This window comes from Dromaius novaehollandiae, chromosome W (genome assembly GCF_036370855.1).
Source record: "Dromaius novaehollandiae isolate bDroNov1 chromosome W, bDroNov1.hap1, whole genome shotgun sequence".
In the NCBI taxonomy this organism is placed as follows: domain Eukaryota; kingdom Metazoa; phylum Chordata; class Aves; order Casuariiformes; family Dromaiidae; genus Dromaius; species Dromaius novaehollandiae.
The window spans coordinates 30,852,119-30,871,689 of record NC_088130.1 but is presented as its reverse complement, the minus strand read 5'-3'; the positions used below and the strand labels follow the sequence as shown (position 1 = coordinate 30,871,689).

Here is a 19,571-nt window from a genome sequence, read left to right as displayed (position 1 = left end):
AAGGAACAAAGAAACTGTGACAGTAACACGGGACTGATGGAACCTAGGAAATCCAGCTTGGAACTTCCCTGCAAGTTTTTAAACCCACTGTAAGTTTTGAATCAGGGAGAATAGGGGTATTTTTTCCTTTTATAAGGGACTTCTTCTCTAAGTGATATTTAAAAATTAAAAAGCACACAGCACTGTCATTTATCTCTATAAAAATATTTAGGAAAATGGACTTAAAAGGAAAGAAAAGAGCTATCTGTAGCAGTAGTGCAGTCAGAAGAACATGTTTCAGTGCATATACCATGGAAAATTCCAAAAGGTGTAAATGCCAAAATCCACAGGAAATGTTTAAATAGTTGCGCTGAGATTTATAAAGATGAACGAGTTCAGAGAAGTAAGAAAAAGACAAATAGCAGGTAAAATTTTGCTTGAGACAAGACACTGACAGGAAAATGTATTTCCAAGTACACGTTATGCAAGACTACTGACAGTGACTTCATGGTAGAAGTAAAAAGAGATGACCTACTAGATCTGTAATATACACACAAGCTTAAATACGAGTCATAGAGTATTTCTTTTAGGTTGGAAAGGATCTTTGGAGGTCATCTGGTCCAAACAGGGCCAGCTTGGATCCAGTTGCTCAGAACCGTGTCCAGATGAATTCTGCATCCTCAAGGATGCTCTGTTAGCAGAGCCTAAAAACAGTCAAGCAGCACAGATAACCAGAGGACAACCACTTTTTTCTTTCTTTTATTGCAACCCATTGCAAGGTCAAAGGTTTCACGGAAAAATAGAAACTTACAAATTGTGTGAATTGTTTTAATGCACTCATAAAAAGACATTAAATGAAGAATGACTAAGATTCTGCACTATATCTGCAATATAATCCATTGGCTTTATTCTGAAAATATTGTTGCCATTTTGTCATAGATAAAAAGCTCAGCATTGTACATGTTCACATGTATTTACGGTATTTCAAGCAAAAACTTTACCACATGTTTTTCCAGAGAAATCTGTCCATCCTCATTTCAAAAAGTCTAATAAGAAAACATTCAACACCATCACTGGAATTACTGTGAACTGACGTTTCTGTTGTCAAGAATTATACTATGGAAATCAACATACAGTCCAATAGATTTATACAGGCATACTAAACCTTTTCCATTTTATGCTGCACCAGACCTTCTGGATTAGTAAAACATTTTGACAATAATGGCAACCCTTCAGCTGAAGCTTGAGCATTTCATATTTTGGATTAAAACACTGTAACCTTTAAAAGCAAATATCCAGTGTTACACACCTCAAAAACATTTGCAACCAAATGGTAATACTCTAAAGGTTAGTGCAACTTCAAACTGAAGCTGCAATGTCTGTAATTTCACTATCCATCTGTCAAATTTAACTCCTAAGAATGCGATGTGACACAGAAAATTAAACTTTTTATATATTTACTCTGGCTATTTTCCTGCATACACCATATTGCAAATCAGTTTTGTACTAAAAAGAAAAAGAAACAATACTGCAAGTAAGGTAGCCTAAAGAGTTGGAAACAAATACAAAAATCAGTACAATGTGTAGGACGCATAATTTAGAGGATGTAAGTACTACTCTTCATCCTGAGAAATTACTTCCAGAGTTAGCCAGTTAGCCCCTGATCCTACAAAATGATACCTCTGCTTAGAGTCACTTTTAGATGGCCTTTTCGAGGTCAGCACTCCTTGCAATGTGAGATCTGTTTAAAATAATAACAGCACATGAAACCAGAGGAATCCTCTTACCAATTTCCACTTATTCATCTGAATTTCACAATTCAGCAACATAACAGCATAGCCCAAGGAGACAAGATCATTAAAAAAAAACCAGCAAAGTAAGTTTTTCAGTAAGATATTTAAATATTGTCTGCTAACTCATTTCTGACAGTTGGTGTCTTCAATTCAGCATGTGACTTTATGAAGTGGGAACCAGTTATCAGTGTTAACTTAAAGGTAAAGCACTGTTAACTCACCTATTACAAAAATGGCAAGGTGCAAAGATTTAGAAATCTGTACAGCATCTCCTATACGACCATTTTAACAAAACAAAATGAAACAAGAAATCACTTCTGCAGTTCAATAATAGAAAAGAAGTAAGATTGTCCATTACATACCCACTCCATCATCATCATTTACTAAGATTTCTGTTCAAAATAATGATTTGTGTAATTATCAAAATGTTTATAAGAAAATCACAATTCTTTGCAGATTCTCTTATTACTGTGCATCTTAAAACTCCTGGGGTAGCTTTAGTCTAGGTAAATAACAAGCGTCAAGTTGAGCTCCCAGATTCAGCACAGGCCTATACTGCTCAATTACACTGGTGCTAGCACTGAGTTACCATTTACAAATCAAAGGAAACGCACATGACCAAGGCAAAGGAAAGTAAACAGAAGAAAACAAGCTTAATATCTTCTATAATTTCAAGCTATCCATAGAACTAGTAGGAATCCACTTCAAGAAGTCTGCCAAAGGCTTTTATATCTTCTATGCAAACAAAAAGATACGATGCATTTCTGAAGTTTTGCTTTGATATTAGTACATAGTTGTACAGTACAAAGTCAGTGTATAGCTGTTTCCATTTTACTGTAACTTGCGTAAACTCACAATTATATTGCATCATATGAAAGGTTGTGAACCCTCTTCTTTATCTTTGGGGACTTGCAGATTTTTAGAATAACAATTCAATATTCTGGATAGTTACAAGTATCTGACTACATCACAGTCCAGTTTCTCTCCCATAGTTTCCGAGAGAGACCAAACATAACATTTTCATCATTAAAAATGAGACATGAACCTGTTTTAAAAATAAAAAAATAAGACGACTTATTTTGGAATAAGTGATTTCTCAATATACATTTTTGTAAAAAATAAAATGAGGATAAAAAGAAAGTTTAAAATATTCCTGCAACATTGTACAAACAAAATCTGCAGTCCCCATTAGATCTACTGAATGCAGCAGTGCAGAACTGTCATAGCGGTACAGGAGGTTAAGAGGCAGTAGACATATTGGGTGTCCAGCCCATTTGATAAGCCCGTTCCAACGTCCTCTTGCAATCCTGTAGTACAGTACTGAAGGTTATATGCGGATACTGCTGCACTAGCTGCTCCACTGTGGCTTCATTCACCTGCAATCAAAGAGGAGAATCCGTGATGGACAAAAAGGCAAAATAAATGATCAGATTCCAGGCTCCCAGGGGGACCTGCAGGGCTGGGCTCTCCACTGCTAGTACCGGTCTGCGTGCATTCACGACACAGCAAATGAACAAAGGGCAAAGCTCTCTTACAGGAAAAAAACAGCTCAATCTTATTCTAAAGGGAGAAGTGTTATATAATACATTCTAGTAAAAACTGTTGTTTCACTATTTGAAACAGAAAGCAAAAAGAAAAGACAAATAAATAGCCTCCCTTTAAAAATAATAATGTTTAAAATATTGCAACAATGTTTAACAGTTAAATTATTTTAATTCCATGCTCCACTATGCTGGCCACCCACAGAGCCCAAACCCTAATTCTTCAAAGTAAAACCATTTTGTTTAACAGGGCACTGTCTGCAGTAACAGATTTCTTTCTCTACCTTGACATAGAAGTGTATTACTGTAATTCAAACTCCCTCAAGCAGACAGAGGTTTGAAACATAAGATCTTCTTGGTTTTGGAAAATGAAAATGATTACATCTATGCTGATTATTAATTAATTTATGGCATGATTATGATACTTTCACACACACTAAGTAGTAACTCCACAGCCTTATCGAAATGAACTTGCACTGTATGGTAGCTATCAATGTGACTACCATGATTAATAATAATAATAATTTCATTACCCAAGGAAAAAAGAATACAAACAATTCTATATTGCAGGTATATCAACTGGTAATATAGGCGAACATTTCCAAAGGTTAGAAGTCCAACATGTCTTTGCATGCATCACAGGCAGAAGTTTTTTTTATTTTAGCTGTTTGGTCTGAGGCTAACACTGCACTAGGGGGTTTGTGGGCAGAAATAGTGGGATCAATAATTAAAACATGCAAGCTTGTCAGGTCAGGGATGGCCCTCCAAAATCTCAGACATCAAAGGTAGCACCTTTATTCTTGATTAGACAAGGCAATCAGACAAGCCTAATTAAACCTAACACCTTTACAATTGCAGTGCTGTGAGGGGATTAATTTGTCAATTATTTTTAAGCTGATTGCAGTTCATATCACAGAAGTAGACAGCTTCCTTCATCCTTTAGATAAATAAAAGATTAACCTAAGAACCATAACTTTTACGTAGCTTTCTTTGAAATCTTTGCTGAACACTTGGATGTTTTTAAATGCATTGATATTGCATTTAAATGCTGAAGAACCTAGATCAGTAGGATGGAAGACTGATATAATTGTTTGCCTTTTTCCCTCCCCTGTGTCCCACATTCAGGGTCAAAAGTAAAAAACTAAACTAAAATGTTTACTATCATTACAAAGATCCATCTGGGGAATAACATTTTAAAGCACAGTGACCACAATATCTGATATTTTTGTCCTTAAAAGATATCAAGGAGTGCATCCTTCTGAACAATGACTGCATCCAATGACAGGGATAAATGAAAGGTTTAATATCCAGTTCTTCTACTTTGATATTAGAAACACTCAATCTTCATTGGAAGTTTCATCTAGCTGGGACAGACTTGGATAGAAAACTGGTTTAACCTCCCTTCAAAGCACACACTGTATGCTTTTGGCAAATAACTATGTTATAGTAACATCTTCCAGTGACAAAAAACAAGAAGTGACTTTTAATAAATTGAAACGAAATCAGAGATAGCATGAATCCTCCAAAATATTTGATATTTATAGATGAATACATACTTTCAAACTGTCAGCAACACTTCATAGAAATACTGGTTGGAAGGGAAGAATCCTCATAACAGTATTTGCTACTTTTTGCCTATTCAAAAACAGTCAAAAACCTCTTCTCTTTAAAATTTGTGGTGCAGAGCGCCACAGCAGAATCCATCAGGTTACCACTTTCACTTTATGCTCTCAAGTACTAATTCTAAATCACCACTATTATAAACCTACTATCCTTGTCCACAACAACCTCTTCTAATGGTTACCTCTGCCAGAATGAAGATGCTTACCACAGACAGCTGCTCATTTTGCCCTTCCTAAATGGGAAACCAGAGAAGGGATATTGCTTTTCTACCAGATAACTGTAGATATTAATCATGGAGAGAGGATATTGTGCTTTAACACACACCTGTTCTGCTTTTCTTTTTTGACAGCATGGGTATTAGCATTTGATATTGTACCAATATCGTTTGATATTGTACCTAATTGTACAATACCATAAGCAGATTTCCTATCACAGGAAACAAACTCGGAAAGTAAGGTTTTTTTTTTTTTTTTTTTTTTTTTTTTTAAATAAGGAGGCTGTTCAACCACAGTGAGCGAAGAAACGATCAGAGAAAGCCACGAATTCTTCACATCCTAGTGTCTTTGACTCAAGACTGCACGCATATGTAAGCAATAGTGTAGCTAGATACAAGTTAACGTATTTAATACAAGGCTAATTTATTCAAAATAATATGGCTCATGATACTCAGAAAGACAGATTAGATACTACAATAGTCTCTTTTGGTCTTAAAATCTATGAACAGATCTGTGGAAAAACATTTAGCATTAACCACTTGTCCTGAGTTTTTCAATACAGTTATTATAATATATAACAATATTTAATAAAATTATTACTCATTACTATTATTACTTTATTAAACAGGAGAAGAATTTTGTTTGGTATGGAGTGTCAAATAGATTAACTATGTTGCTAGCAAGTTTATAGGCGACACAGAAATATGACCATTTGAGACAGCAAGACATCGAAAGCAATGCAAACATATAGGTTGCAGGTAAAATTGGAAGCCAGAGGAAAGGACACAGTGAAGCAAGTAGACAAAGAGTGAATAGTGAGAAATTATGCTGGACATATAAATCTGGCAGTTGGACAACCTACATGAATTCCAAGATGAGGAAAAAAAAATAAGGAATGTTAAGCCACAAATGATTCCCTACCAAAACAAACTGAAAGGCTGTCTTTTACCATCAGGAAAGTCAAACTAAACACTAAAACAGAGTAAAATTTTTAGTATTTTAAACTTGTCGTAGTATTGGACTAAAACTAAATCTAAAAGGCAGAAAAATAGAGGAATCAAGAAAATTTCAGTACTTTGTTAATGGTAAGATAAATAATGTCTACAGCAACATCCCTTGATATCCTTGTCATGAGTTCCCCTAATTGTAGGATTAAGACGCAAAGAAGTTTGATATCTAAGCCATTAGAATATGAGCTTCTATCTCTGCGTTTGGTTGGTGATAAAACAAAGCATTGAATGTCATTCCCAAAATAAATTCATTACATAATCAGAGCAGTTTTGCTTTCTGAGCTTGAACAGTCCTGCTCAATGAATGAAAAATAAAAATCTTTATATCTTAATATACTTTAAAATGTTGTATTTTTCTTCCACAGAACTTCCATTAATCTTCATCTTTTGAGTTGTCAAAAGGAAGACTACTGGCTGAAGATAAACTAGTTAGATTATCTAATACATAACCATTCATTTGAATTTGAATAGCCCCTTCAATTATGGTTTTAACACAGAATGAAAGAATGCAGTTCTCACCATTAAGAATCTAAATAGGTTTGTGCGATCTTGGTCATCAAACAGAAGAAATAAAATGACAATGAATATCGGTCTGAAACTTATTCTTCTTGCTGAAATAAAAAAAAATATTCCAGGCCAAAGAGAAGATTCATTTTATGTAACTGTCATAAAAGCAAAGAAAAAGATAGGTTACAGAGCACAGCAGGAGGAATTTTTGTCATCCCCTCTTAACTCAATTACCTACAATGCAGAAGTCATGATTTTGAATCCTTTTTCTTAAAGACATCTGAACACGTATTCCCTATTTCCCAGGACAGTATACTTTGTGACAAACATTATCTGGGATGGGTCCTCCTTAATTTCTTCTGATGCTGTATAGCGTGGTTGCACAGAGAGCATTTAAATTATCTGCACTAGATAAAAAACTACTTTCTTACGTGACAATCAGGAATTCATCTGGGAAAGAGGAATATGAATACCCATCTAGTCCATAGGAAATAAAACAACATCAACAAAATGTGTGTGGAAGACTTTCCTTGGTGTACACTAATCTCACTCTACTGGGTAAGCACACATGTAACATGGGTCACACATTGGGGAAAATGAGAAATCCCTGTTGAAAATTATTTCTCCCTTTAGATTAAGTGATCTGCCTACAACAAGAAAGGTGAAGAAAACCCCTCCAATCTGAAAATATTTTTCCCAGAAGAAACTAATTGGCAAGTATGATCAATCAATTTCAATCAATATGCTGTTCACTCAGATTTTTATCTTACATCGCTAGATTTACTGATGGGGTATGACTGCCAGTATTTAGCGGTTTGGTAGGCCACTGGCAGCTGCCACGGAACTCCACGAGTAACTACTTTTATGCCTCCTACCTGAGTTGTCAGGGAAAATCCGAAACGCAAACATAAATAAGAACTTGATAACTTTCAGGTTTTGCTTTTAAATGTGCTATGTCATTTGGCAGACCTCCAGTGATAATTTCAGGAGTGTTTTCTTTCATTTCTAGCTTTCTAAAGATACCAAACCATTCCATAGGGAATTGTTTAGGAGTAATGTGTATTTTTCTTTACCTATTGCTTCCATTATGTTCCCCGCATAGATCTTACTACATTCAAAGGACTCAAGCGTTCCTAATCCTGTCAAGATAAATTAGAGCTTTCAATTGAAGCCATCAGTAGAATTAGAGATTTCTCTTTAATGAGGTTGATACTCTCATTTGCAAGTGAGGAACAGAAACAGAGATTTAGGGACTTTTCCTAAACAGGACCTTCCTAGTCACTTTTAACTAATGTGCCTTTAGTTGATATAACATCCAAGAGCCCTTCTCTTGGATCAGAATACTTAGTGGCAAATAGAGATGCTTTAAAAAGCTCTGTTTTTAACCAAGAGAACTCTTCCACTGTATTCCTAAGGAGAGCTGTAAGACTGCCTACTGATCTCAAGAGCTCCTCTGTTATTTTGTGCGCCATATCAAGAGCAGCCTGAGAAAGCAGTTCTGATCCTAAAGCTATTAAAATGTGTCAAGAATGTCTGGTTTGTTCCATTCAGAGCAACACAGCAAAGGGAGAGTGAAGTCATTGCCTGAACAGCAAGTTTCATGTCGTTCATATTCACTCATGTTGAGTGAAGAAGTATTTAGCCTTAATCTAGAAGGTACCCATTTTTCTGCTAATAAACTCTCTTCTGTTAGGAGACTGGAAATATTCACATATACACATATACAGTTGTGCACCATAACTAGGAATGGATTTTAATAACCTCTATGATCTGCCTCAACATCCCAAGTTAATAACTGACATGAATGAGTGGCAATCCAGCTTAATAAAAACTTAAACAAACAAACAAAAAACCTCAGATCGCATGCAAAAAAAAAAAAAAAAAAAAAAAGATTACTCTCTTCACAAAACACTTCTGAAATGATATTAGGATTGTAAAACTATCAGTGCAAAGATGTGGCATGAGAACTTCGGAAAATTCACCTGTGCTCCTTAATTGTTCATAACACTATAAAGGGATGGACTATTGAAACTATCTCTGCACAATATCAGCTCTTGCAATAGGCATGTGGCTAGCTTATTTTGGAGAGTGCCGACTTCAAGGGCATTTGCCTTCTGCCTGCGATCTCTCTAGGCAATAGTGTCTCACTGCAGGTCACACGGAGAATACAGATTAAATGCATCTTCAGTCATATAATTTTACTGGCCAGTCGAAAAATAACAAAACAAAGCTATAATACAATTAGTCTGCAGTATTTGTACAAAAAGGCATGAACAGTATGAAGAACAGTTAGCTTAATCTTAGAAATTAAGTCCTTGTAAATAATTTTAGGGGCATGTTAACAAGTGAGAAGCAACATTGATGCCGGAAGATTTTCAGCGCTGCTGTACAGATGATGTTTGATAATAAAGCTCAACATGGCACAAATACGATCATTACATTTCTGAACAAAAAGACTCGCAAAATCAATCTTGCATAAAAAAACCTGCAAACTGATTGGATCCAGAAGGGCTTTCTTAATATGCTAATGAAAATTTACTTACGCAGTGGAATTGCAACATTAGGGGCACTGATGTTCTGTGCATTATTCTGTCTCAGTTTACATAGGGTAGTATTACATGAAAGTCCAATTTGCATGTAATGGATAAAGAAATGAATCCATTACAGTCATTATAAGTACCCTTAATCATGGATTTCAGATATATTCTATTTTCCAATTTTTCCAGCATAACAATAAAATCCAAAATATACACACTTGGAGTCATTAAGTAAATTCACATACACTTTCTCTCTCTTCTCTAAGCTATTGCTTGCTTCCTCAAGTCAATATCTTATAAAAAGTGTACTTAATAACAAATGTTTGACTTTTTTGCACTAATAGTTGAATGAATTATATTCTCAGGTGGCCCAATTATAACTGTTGCCTGTAGCCATAACAAAATTAAAGATTTCTGGAATCGTTTGTGTGAAGTGCACTTGATCAGCTAAGGCAGACATATTCCACAGAGTGTAAATGACTTGCCTCGTGCCCAGGGGCAGAACCTTTGTTTAGGACTTTATTAAAATAGCAGCACTACCTGTATTAGCACAACATCCTATAGTCCAAATAAAGTCCCTCACTACTTCAACAAAAAACATATCTTGGCTTAATGGATGCTGTTATTAAAAAAAAAAAAACACATGAAAAGCCTGTATTTGTGGACTTGTAATGAAATTGTCAAGTACGTCTTTTTTTTCCAAATATTGATGTACTATTATCATCATGACATTCAACAACTTAACTGTGTACTGGAAAGATCTTAGTAATTTATCTCCCACTTAGATTTGGGAAAGGGAAGAAGGTGGCAGCTAAGCAGAAATATATGCAATTTTTTCTATGGTGTAAAAGAAAATAAACGGAATACACAAATCTTGCAATATTCAATGGCAGCACTTCTGGGAGGATTTCAGCAAATGTAACAAGGCTGCCTGTGGAGAAGCCCCCCTTTAAGTTCTTTGCTTAAACCTCAGCGGAAAGGTACAAGCCTGGAGGGATGAAAGATTTTGTGGTGGTTGTTTACACAGGTGAACACTATTGCCTCAAACTGCCAGTCCCTGCACGACTGCTGCCGTCTCAGAGAGGAAAGCGTTACTGCAAAATAACAAAATCCATTTCAGGTGTCTCCAAGCTTGCATAGTTTTCTTGCAAGAGCCGATGTCTCAAGGCTTGCTGTGCTAATACTGCCAACGCAGTATTGAGTATTAAAGTCCTGTAAGTGATAAAGATTTTCATTTTCAATTCTCCTTACTTACTGCTAAATCAGGGAAACAACTCTAAAGGAGTCTTTTGGGTTGGCTGGTAGCTTTGCTAATTCTGCTCATTTCCATCAAGCAAACTTCTCCTAGACCCAACCTGCACAACACTTCTGGGTAAAAATATTACCAGTATTCACAAATATTTCAAATTAATGATGAAAGTCTGTGTGTTGCTTTGTTCTTATTTATAAAAAATATAGTTCATAAGAAACCTTATCCAGTGCAATGGATAATGGGTTTTTTTTTTTAATATAATGATAAATATTCTTTCAGATTACCTTCTGCATGTTGAATTAAGTTTTGAATATTTTCCTTCCTATCCTGCTAGGTTAACAATAATTTGAGCACATTATTGCAATACTTGTCAAAACGAGGACCTGTAAAATTAACAGAAATCATTCTCAAAACGTTTCCGGCTGACAAAAATAATTGGAAGTTCCTGGGGACAATGCTTCTAAAAATGTTCTTTTTTCATAAAAAATGCTGACTACATCAGATTGCATTTTCCCTTAATAGTTGGCCTTACCCTAATTTTGAACCATTGATTAGCAGGTGAGAGCCCATCTCTTATTACAGAAAGACATGGCCAGGTGGTTGTTTTTAATAAAAAGAGCAGACTCATTACCTCAAGAAGACTCTATCTTTAGCCTACTGTCATATATTGCTAAACAACTCAGCCTGGAAGATAAAAGTGTTTTGGTAAAGAAGCAGTTAAACTAGAAGTAAAAAGAGTTCAATTTGTATAAAGAATCTCTTTTATATTTTAGCAGATGCTTTCGTTCATACACTTAATGGGTCTGTTATTCCTGTTAGCTAGGAAAAAAAAATGTATTGTTCTGTCTTTTAAAATTGTTGTATTGAAAACCAAAGTGAAATAAATGCTATTTTTCTTGTGTTGCAGGTTAGCGAGGATAACTGTAATTTCTTTCTAACAGGATTCACAGATTTTATGTAGCTAAAATCTTCATTATTCATAGAGACATATCAATGGCAGCTCCTACATTATATATATTACTTTAAAAAATACAGAGAATCCTTTTAAATATACAGCAATGTCACTTGAACAAATTATAGTGATTTACAGAGAAAATAAGTGCTTTAGAATTTTTTTTTTTAAAAGGAAGAGGGATTGGATTTTTCAGTCTTCAATACCACAAAACCATAATTTCAAATCTCAAAATGAACCTCTTAAAAAATAAAAGAGCTGGCAGTAATTTGTCAGCATTTTTGATCAGGCTAACATTTGTTAGCATTTTCTGAAGATGGAAGGCAAATTGCTGCGATAATTATATTAAAGCAAGCCATGGCTCTGCATTCTTAGTGTTCTGCTGTTGACTAAGAATAATTTGGCTGGAAAAAGGGTTTGAAATTTAAAGACATACTTCTGCAGCCTAAGATCTTATCTCCCTTCTTTTCACTTACAAACTATCTGTGTAAATTAAAACAGATTGCGGATGAAGGGTAAAAATGTTTCCAGTCATGCTTACTAATAAAGTGGAAAACCCTTTTGCTCTGAGTTAGTAAGTTTTTTCACAAGCTGGCATTTCCGCATACGCGACAGTAGCTGCAGCCCAGTCACGCTAATGATTTGCGGTTTGAATGAGATATATATTTACAAGTGTTTCTAAAACAGATTATATAGAAAGATGAAATGATAAATTATTAAAAATCTACTGATTTTCTAAATCTTACTTGAGATGCAAATCATTTCTTATCTGACTTTTTTTTTTATTGTTCTTATTTTTAGGGGTCATCTATCTTCCCTCTTCTCTGTGGTAATATGAAAGAGTTTGTCTTTTTTGTCAATTGTACTGACCAGCAATTTCTGTACTCTAATCTCAATAAAAGTATAACAGGAAGTACTTTCTACAGTTGATCTAGTCCCTGGAATAAGTCACAGATTTAAGCAGTATTTTCATGAAAAACAACCTGTATTTCTCAAACAAAAAAAAACAAGGAATAAAGACCACAATTTATTAACTGAAGTTAGGGTATCCGTTCACAGCCCACTTTGTCAAACTCCCTCCATTTCATTCACTCATAGCTGGGAATACTGAATTTTGCAGGTCTTTGTTTTTCAGTGTGATTTTTTCTGTATATTTCCCCCTAAAATGCCTCCTGCATTTAAGTGGTAGCACTGATGATAACCATTGCAAATAGCACCACAGCTATAGGGAAAGGATCCAGAACTGTGAAAATCTGTGTGAGAAAAGTTGCTAACTCCACCAGAAGATTATTCTGACACACTGTTCACCCAGTCAAAATGTCAGCCAGAAAAACGGACCAGGTTTTTAGCCACTATTTCCTAGGTGATAGCCAGCCATTTTCCACAAAGGTGAAGAGTTCAGACTGCCATTATTTAAAGCGCTCTGCGATGTTGTGAAGTGCAATAAAGAAGTGCTACCAAAACTTCTCTAAAATCAGTTCTCACAATAAATAGCATAGAGAATGTTGCCTTCTTTCTCCGATTTATTTCAGAAACATGAAATGTGAAATATTTATAAATATTTCAGACCGAATTACTTAAGTAATTATGATAAGCAAATATGATTGAGATCAATTTAGGAGCATGAATGTATAGAGCTGTTTGGAAAAAGTAGCTTGAAACATGCAGATTCGAATCTGTGAGCCTTACACAGGTATAATTTTATTCCCTTAAGATGTAAGCAAGGCTCACAGGAATCCTGATGCCAGTTTTGCGGGCGAGAAGTGAGCATCACTTAACTGTCCACACTGCTCTCAAAGTATTTCAAGTATCATTGCTCATCATGGAAAGTCTGAGAGAGAACAGTTTAGGGAAAGAAGAATACCATTTGCTTACTGATTGCATATAGAAAGGAAAGGACAATGATACTTTAAAGTATGTATTTTCATATGCTGTGATAAAAAATACACAGATACAGTTAAGATTTGGTTTGAAGACTAGACAGTCACGTTCACTGCTGTGGTCAGGCTGGGACTGAGGAAAACTGAGTATAACTCCATGAGGCTAGAGACAACTCTGAGTCCTCCTCGGTATTTCCTGGCGACAGAGCATCGACGTACCCGGGCAGCACACGTAACACTCCTCAACGGGCTTATCTGTGACTGCAGAGCAGCACAGCTGCTTTGTGCTCCTACACACTCACGTCAAGTCCCAAAATACGACCCTGGACAGTCATCGGGTCCCCCAACAGTGCAGCGCTGCTCCACTTGGGGAAACGAGGAGCTCCTGGGTCCACCGTGCAACGGCAGGGGCCCCAGCAGGTAACGAAGCCTGGCTCGGTGTACTTGGGAACTGTACACACTGCTAATCCATATCGTAATGCCAGAATGCAAAACACAAATACTATGCCTTTATGCCTTTTCCCATTATGAAATACTGAAATGTCCTATTTAGGCCCTCAGCAACTACTAATAAAACCAGTTCCCTCTACTACTACTTTCAAAAGAAATGGAGAATCAGAATTGCAACATTTACTTTTCATGAAACACATAAGTTGCATAGTCCCAAGAAGTCAGTTAGGTGCCTGTACAGACATATACATATGCCAGTACACACATTTGAACGCAGCACATACTATACATAGAGAAAGAGGGGCTTCAGGAAGACCATACAGAGCTCCACACCCTGACTGGGAAACAGCAGTGTGCCAGGCTCTTCCAGGGATGTAGCTGTGGCCTGTGTACTGCAACTCACACTCGGTACCTTGAAAAAGATCAGATGGGAGAAGCGCCTAGTTGCTTCTTCAGCATTGATGTTTATTGTTAAGCAACTAGGGAATTTTATTGTCCAAAATACAGGTACTTAAAGATATTTAGGTGTCTATCTTCTGTCTGGACACCAAAATACCTTTGAAGGTTTAGATCACAGGCTCTCAGAAGTTGATCTGTTACTGAAAATTAATGGGACTCAGCTCACTGTATCTATGCCGTACGATGTAAGACCCTGTAGAGATCATCAAGCTAACATTACTTGAGCTAGTCATGGAAATGGAAGCAGTAAGTTATATTGCACATCCATATGACTGTATCTCATGAGCCTTGCTGATTGATGATTTTGCTTGGCAAGGTGCGGTACTCTGGTAGCTAAGCTGCTTTCAGGACCTGAGCCAGTATGTCCACACTGCCCTGCACCAGTAATATCAGTTCATCCAGAGCTCTTTCCCGGTCTCAGGCATTACAGCTACGTAGTGCAGGGAAAACACGTCACAAGCCAAATTTGCCTAAACCATGGAGGTGCTAGGGAAGGAAAAAAAAAATCTCAGTAAACCTCTAGTATTTTTACATTGTGAAGAATATTTAGATTTTGTCTATCTGAGCATAAACATGTATTGTAAAGCAAAATTCCACTGTGGTAGTTCTGAAAGGCTTTAAACATTTACTGATCTTGGACTTTACTCTCTTCTGGATTTGACTAAACAGTGATTATGATGTTAAATGTTGAATATTAAGTGTTAAAACACTTATTAAAAAAACCTCCAACTTAAACATGTGCTCTCATTATGATGATCTCATGGTGAAGTAGGCATATTTGATGAGACTTATAACCATAGAGACATTTATTTTAAGGCAAGGAACATTTTGCTGCTATGGTGTGCATGTTAGACAGTAGGGAACATGATAAAAAGAAAGGTCATGGCAACAGCAGTTTGATGAGAAATGAATAATTTGATTATTTTCATGGTGTGGATCAATAATGCTCTGCATCCACTGAAAGCCACTGCCTAGAGGCACTTAGATAATCAATGGAATAAAACAAAGCCTGCCTTTACCCAGGCTCACACCCTCTCTGATCTTTCTTGGGAGGACGCTTGATGTCTCTAATTTATGTCAACTGCATATCAAAGAAATTCCAAAGAGACTGGGTCATAAAGAGTATTTTAGTGGTAACCATTTGAAGTCGCCTTACATATGTTCCTTATGTAACTTTGCATTTAAGTACTTCTCCTTTAATGCCTGGGAATTCCTAGAAAGGCATAAATGCTACCTGGAACAAGCACAACAATCAGTGCCTTGGAAGAGGAAGGCTGGTCAAAAGGGGTAAATCTTCTAACTCTTCACTGCAAGCTGAGAATATTCCAAGAATATTCAAGAATTTCAGTCAAAGAAGCATGTAAATAAACCCTTTTTGCACCACCCAAGAATTCTCTTTAATGATGTGCTGGCCACTGACATTTTTAACCAAATAGAGAAGTCACTGGAAAAAATTAGTTCTGCATGATATCGGGGAGAGACACTTGAAGACACGATTTCGTTGAGTAATTCCTCTGTTCTCTGCGATGGAAAAAAGGAGCTGGCATCATCTGGCTGACTCTTAAAAGTCAAGGATACTTAGTTCATTCTCTCTGTGGAACTATTTTTTCCGTCAAAGCTTTAGAAACAAGAAAATGGTTCCCAGTTGTAGTCCTGTTACTACAGCGTTTGCTTTTACAGCACTTATTCATTTCTTATCAAGGTTTAGCCACCATACTTTGAATACACACACACATACACAGTCAACACTGCTTTTCTACCTGCCCTGGAGCTTTCTTGGAAAGTAATTTCTTTTTTTTTTTTAGTTCAGCTGGGTTTCACAACACAAAAGACGGTGTATAATCTTTTGTAAAGAACCAGGAAAACATTAACTACCAATTATAGCAATACAGACTGCAGTTCATACAGTTTAACTGATGAGGTAGTAAAACTTGTTTTCAGCATCAAGGTCATTGATTTTCTATAGCAACTGAAGACACAATAAAATTATTGCACTTATTAGATCTGTGTAGATTGTACGACATTAGCTAAATCCACAAAATAAATATATGTAGAATTGATCAGGTGATTCAGGGTCAGATCTAATTCCCAAGGTCAAGTAACCCTTTGAACATTCTCTAAGAACATAATCTTAGTCCAATTCAAAGAGAGTCATACACTCTTTTCTTCTATTGGCTCTTACAAAACACTGAAGTTTAGGAGATTAAGTGGAGTTGGCTTTAACAGACAGAGCAATTCTTCCAACACACTTACTCTCCCCTCAATCTGGAAAATTTCTAAAGCTGAGTTTGCAAAATGCTATTTCTAACTTTATGACTGAGCTAGAAATTTTTGTTCATTGCCAGTTGGATTTTTTTTTTTTTTTTTTTTTTTTTTTACTGTCTTCTATAAAGCAGATGCTTTGCAAGAAAAGCAAGGTAATGGTTTTGATCATATAGCATCTTAGACTAACAAATTGTGTTTCTACAGGTTGTATCCAACCAGAACTTTGCATCCTGGAAGAGATGTTTCTGATGGGAATCACAACCTGGACGCTGAGGTTTGGTTCACAATGGCTGAAAAAGAAGCAGTCCCTGCAGGTGTATTTGCAGGCTTGAGACTGGGGGCTTTGAACCACCAGTGACTTTTAGCTCTTTCTGCCCTGTCCCCAGACCTCTTTTTTTCTCTGAACTGAAACATCGTTGAAAACATGATTCCAGATGCCTATGCACAGGGTGATGTGGTGCTGGATTGTCTTGTTCTCTTTTCTTCTACTTGATAAAGTGCTAAAAGACACCCTCATCTAGGAGCTGGATAGAAATCAACAATTATGAAGGAAGGCAATCTACTGCCGTTTACGCAGCTTGGATGAAAGTGCTGGGAAATATGCTGATTTCTCTTATTTGGGGACAGGAACTTTTCCCTCATTTGCCAGGTACAAGACGACGGACCTGCTTTGCACCCTCCCCACAGGCAGTCAGAGACGTAGCTGAGTACGTAAGGAGGTTAGGTTCAGACGAGTAGCAGATCTCCTCTTAGGTGTATATTACCCTAAAGGGTTGAATTTTCTGATAAACTAGAACACAGCTAGGAGAAGACAGCCCTCAAACATGTGGGAACGATCCTGAAAACAATGCTAACTCATACTGTACAACTTAGCGTCAGTAGTATTCAAAATGATTTAACAAAGTCACCAACTGAACCACATCCTAGGAATCACGTTTTTCTCCTATGTGACCTAAAGGGTGATGAGCTTTATGGAAAGAGGCAGAAGAAAGAACAGACCTGGGAAAGAGGTATACGATAAATCCGTATGCGCAAAACCCATCAGCCTGTACCTATTAACCTCCTCAGACTATGAACTGGGGCTCTACACACAGAGGTTCCATTTAAGATATTCATTATTTGTGAGTCTTAAGGCATATATTTCAATATTTTTCAGGCTTTAATTAAACTAGAACAAAACTTTTTTTTTCATATTTATACAGAGATGAATAGCGATAGAGTACTGAAAAGGAAAAAGAAAAAGGCTCAGAGAATTTTGGGGGTTAGTAAAATTCAGTGCTATCATTCCTAACATTACTCAAGAGCTTTCATTCAAGCTAAAATGGGAGGGGAAAGCTTCAGTCTAGAAAATATGAATTCAATATAGTTGAACTTCTAGTATAAGTACACTCATACAGCTAAAGATTATATATTTTAATTGGGGCTCTAAAAATAAGATATGAATGTGTTAATTTTTGTCTATCCTTTCTCTGATCAATGTTCCTACTTTTCAGGCCATCTGACCAAACTGACATTTTGACTGAGGACTTCCTGATGTGAAACTCATTAGCTCTAACACAAGCTAATCCCAAATCTCTTTTTTTCCCCAAAGGCTCCCCAACGTAAATGTTATGCAGTTAATATGCCTACCTCTCAGCTGAGGGGAAAGTTATCACTTACACTCAGTTCCCTTCAAACTATAAAGTTACAAACTAGTATTCTGTTTAACAGAAGTCTTTACAGAATATTATATTTAATGAAAAGAACAAAATTAACCTACAGGCATTCTTAGTATATTCCAAGTGGGAAAGCTATATAACAAGAAATTCAATACTTTTTCTTTTTTTAGCATTATAGTTTTATCCAAATCCATGCCAACATGTTTTCAAAAGCATCATATGTGAGCAAGAGCACAGAACTATAGAAAAATCTCTCTATAAGTAACACTGCAGCAGTTTCATTATTCTTGTGTTTCTTTTTGCTTTCCTTTTTGAAAAACAAGCAGTCTGTCATTGTAATGATATGACAAACCAACCACTTTTAGGCAAAAATAGTCGAAATCCTCAGAGGGCAGATTTTACTGGTATGAGTACCTCAGTCCAAATAGCTTACGGGTGTATTTCGGAAATCTGCGTCAGCAAAAATTTATAATGTTCTTTTTAGTTCTCTAGGTACTTTTTTAGCTAAACGTGTGAACCCAGTACACTAAAAGGAGTTACCACAGCAGTGAACACCAAACTTCTTTGTATAGGAAAATATAAGTCAGTCTTTCTCTCTCTCATGCGCACTCTCATACTCATTCAGAAGCAGATTCCAGTTCATGCAAAAGCTGCTTACCTGATCGCACCTCATCAGCCCTAAGTATCTGAGAGACTTGCTGCTTTGTGCAATTTGGGTGGCTCCATGGTCTGTAATTTCTTTACACCATCCAACATCCACCGTTTCTATTGTCATGCTGTATCGTCCAATAGCTATCAGAGCTGTAAAATATTAGAGACATGAACTATGCAGGTCAATACTGCTGATGGGTAAACTGAGTTAAATGTATACATGAAATGATATCGAAATGAAATTCTGAGTAGCAGTTTTCAAAAGTTTCCTGGAAGAGTAGCCTTTCATCTTTCTGATGAATGAACCTGTACCATGTAAAACATCTCTATTTCAGCATTTTATTAGTGTAGAATAGCTCTGACTCTTCAAATTAGGAATACACGTATGTGCACAGATACACACAAACATATAAACAGATATTTCTATATATTTATCTATCAACCAAGATAAACAGATATAAGGCCCTTCAGTTAGCAGACATATTCTATAAGAATCTTTTAATTTTTTTTCAGAAGCATCAGTCCATTGATGAAATAACTACAGAATAAAAACAGTTCTACCTCACTCTTCAGAGAAAATAGCTGATTTTACACTACTAACCCTTTTTTTTGCAATAAAGAATATTACAAAGACAGCACAGAATAACAGCGTTTTCTCTGTCAATAAAACAAATGGTATTAGAAAACCCTGCAGGTATCTTATGTCATGCATTTTGTAACTATATTCTAAAATTGCATTCGTTTCCCATTGTTCATGTTGATGATGTAATAACAACCATATGCCTCACTTTTTTTTTTT

General features: G+C 36.2%; 1 protein-coding gene across 1 annotated transcript in view; it reads right to left on the bottom strand.

Moving 5' to 3' along the window:
• Positions 1-722: 722 nt before the first annotated feature.
• The window catches only part of LOC112995238 (F-box/LRR-repeat protein 17), a 303,636-nt gene continuing 284,787 nt past the window's right edge, over positions 723-19,571 (bottom strand). Inside the window, exons 8-9 of the mRNA XM_064501032.1 lie at positions 18,780-18,922; positions 723-3,148 (exon numbers count right to left, since the gene is read on the bottom strand). Of these exons, the coding sequence (XP_064357102.1) occupies positions 3,011-3,148; positions 18,780-18,922 (281 nt within the window). The 3' untranslated portion in view covers positions 723-3,010. The remainder of the gene's footprint in view (positions 3,149-18,779; positions 18,923-19,571) is intronic.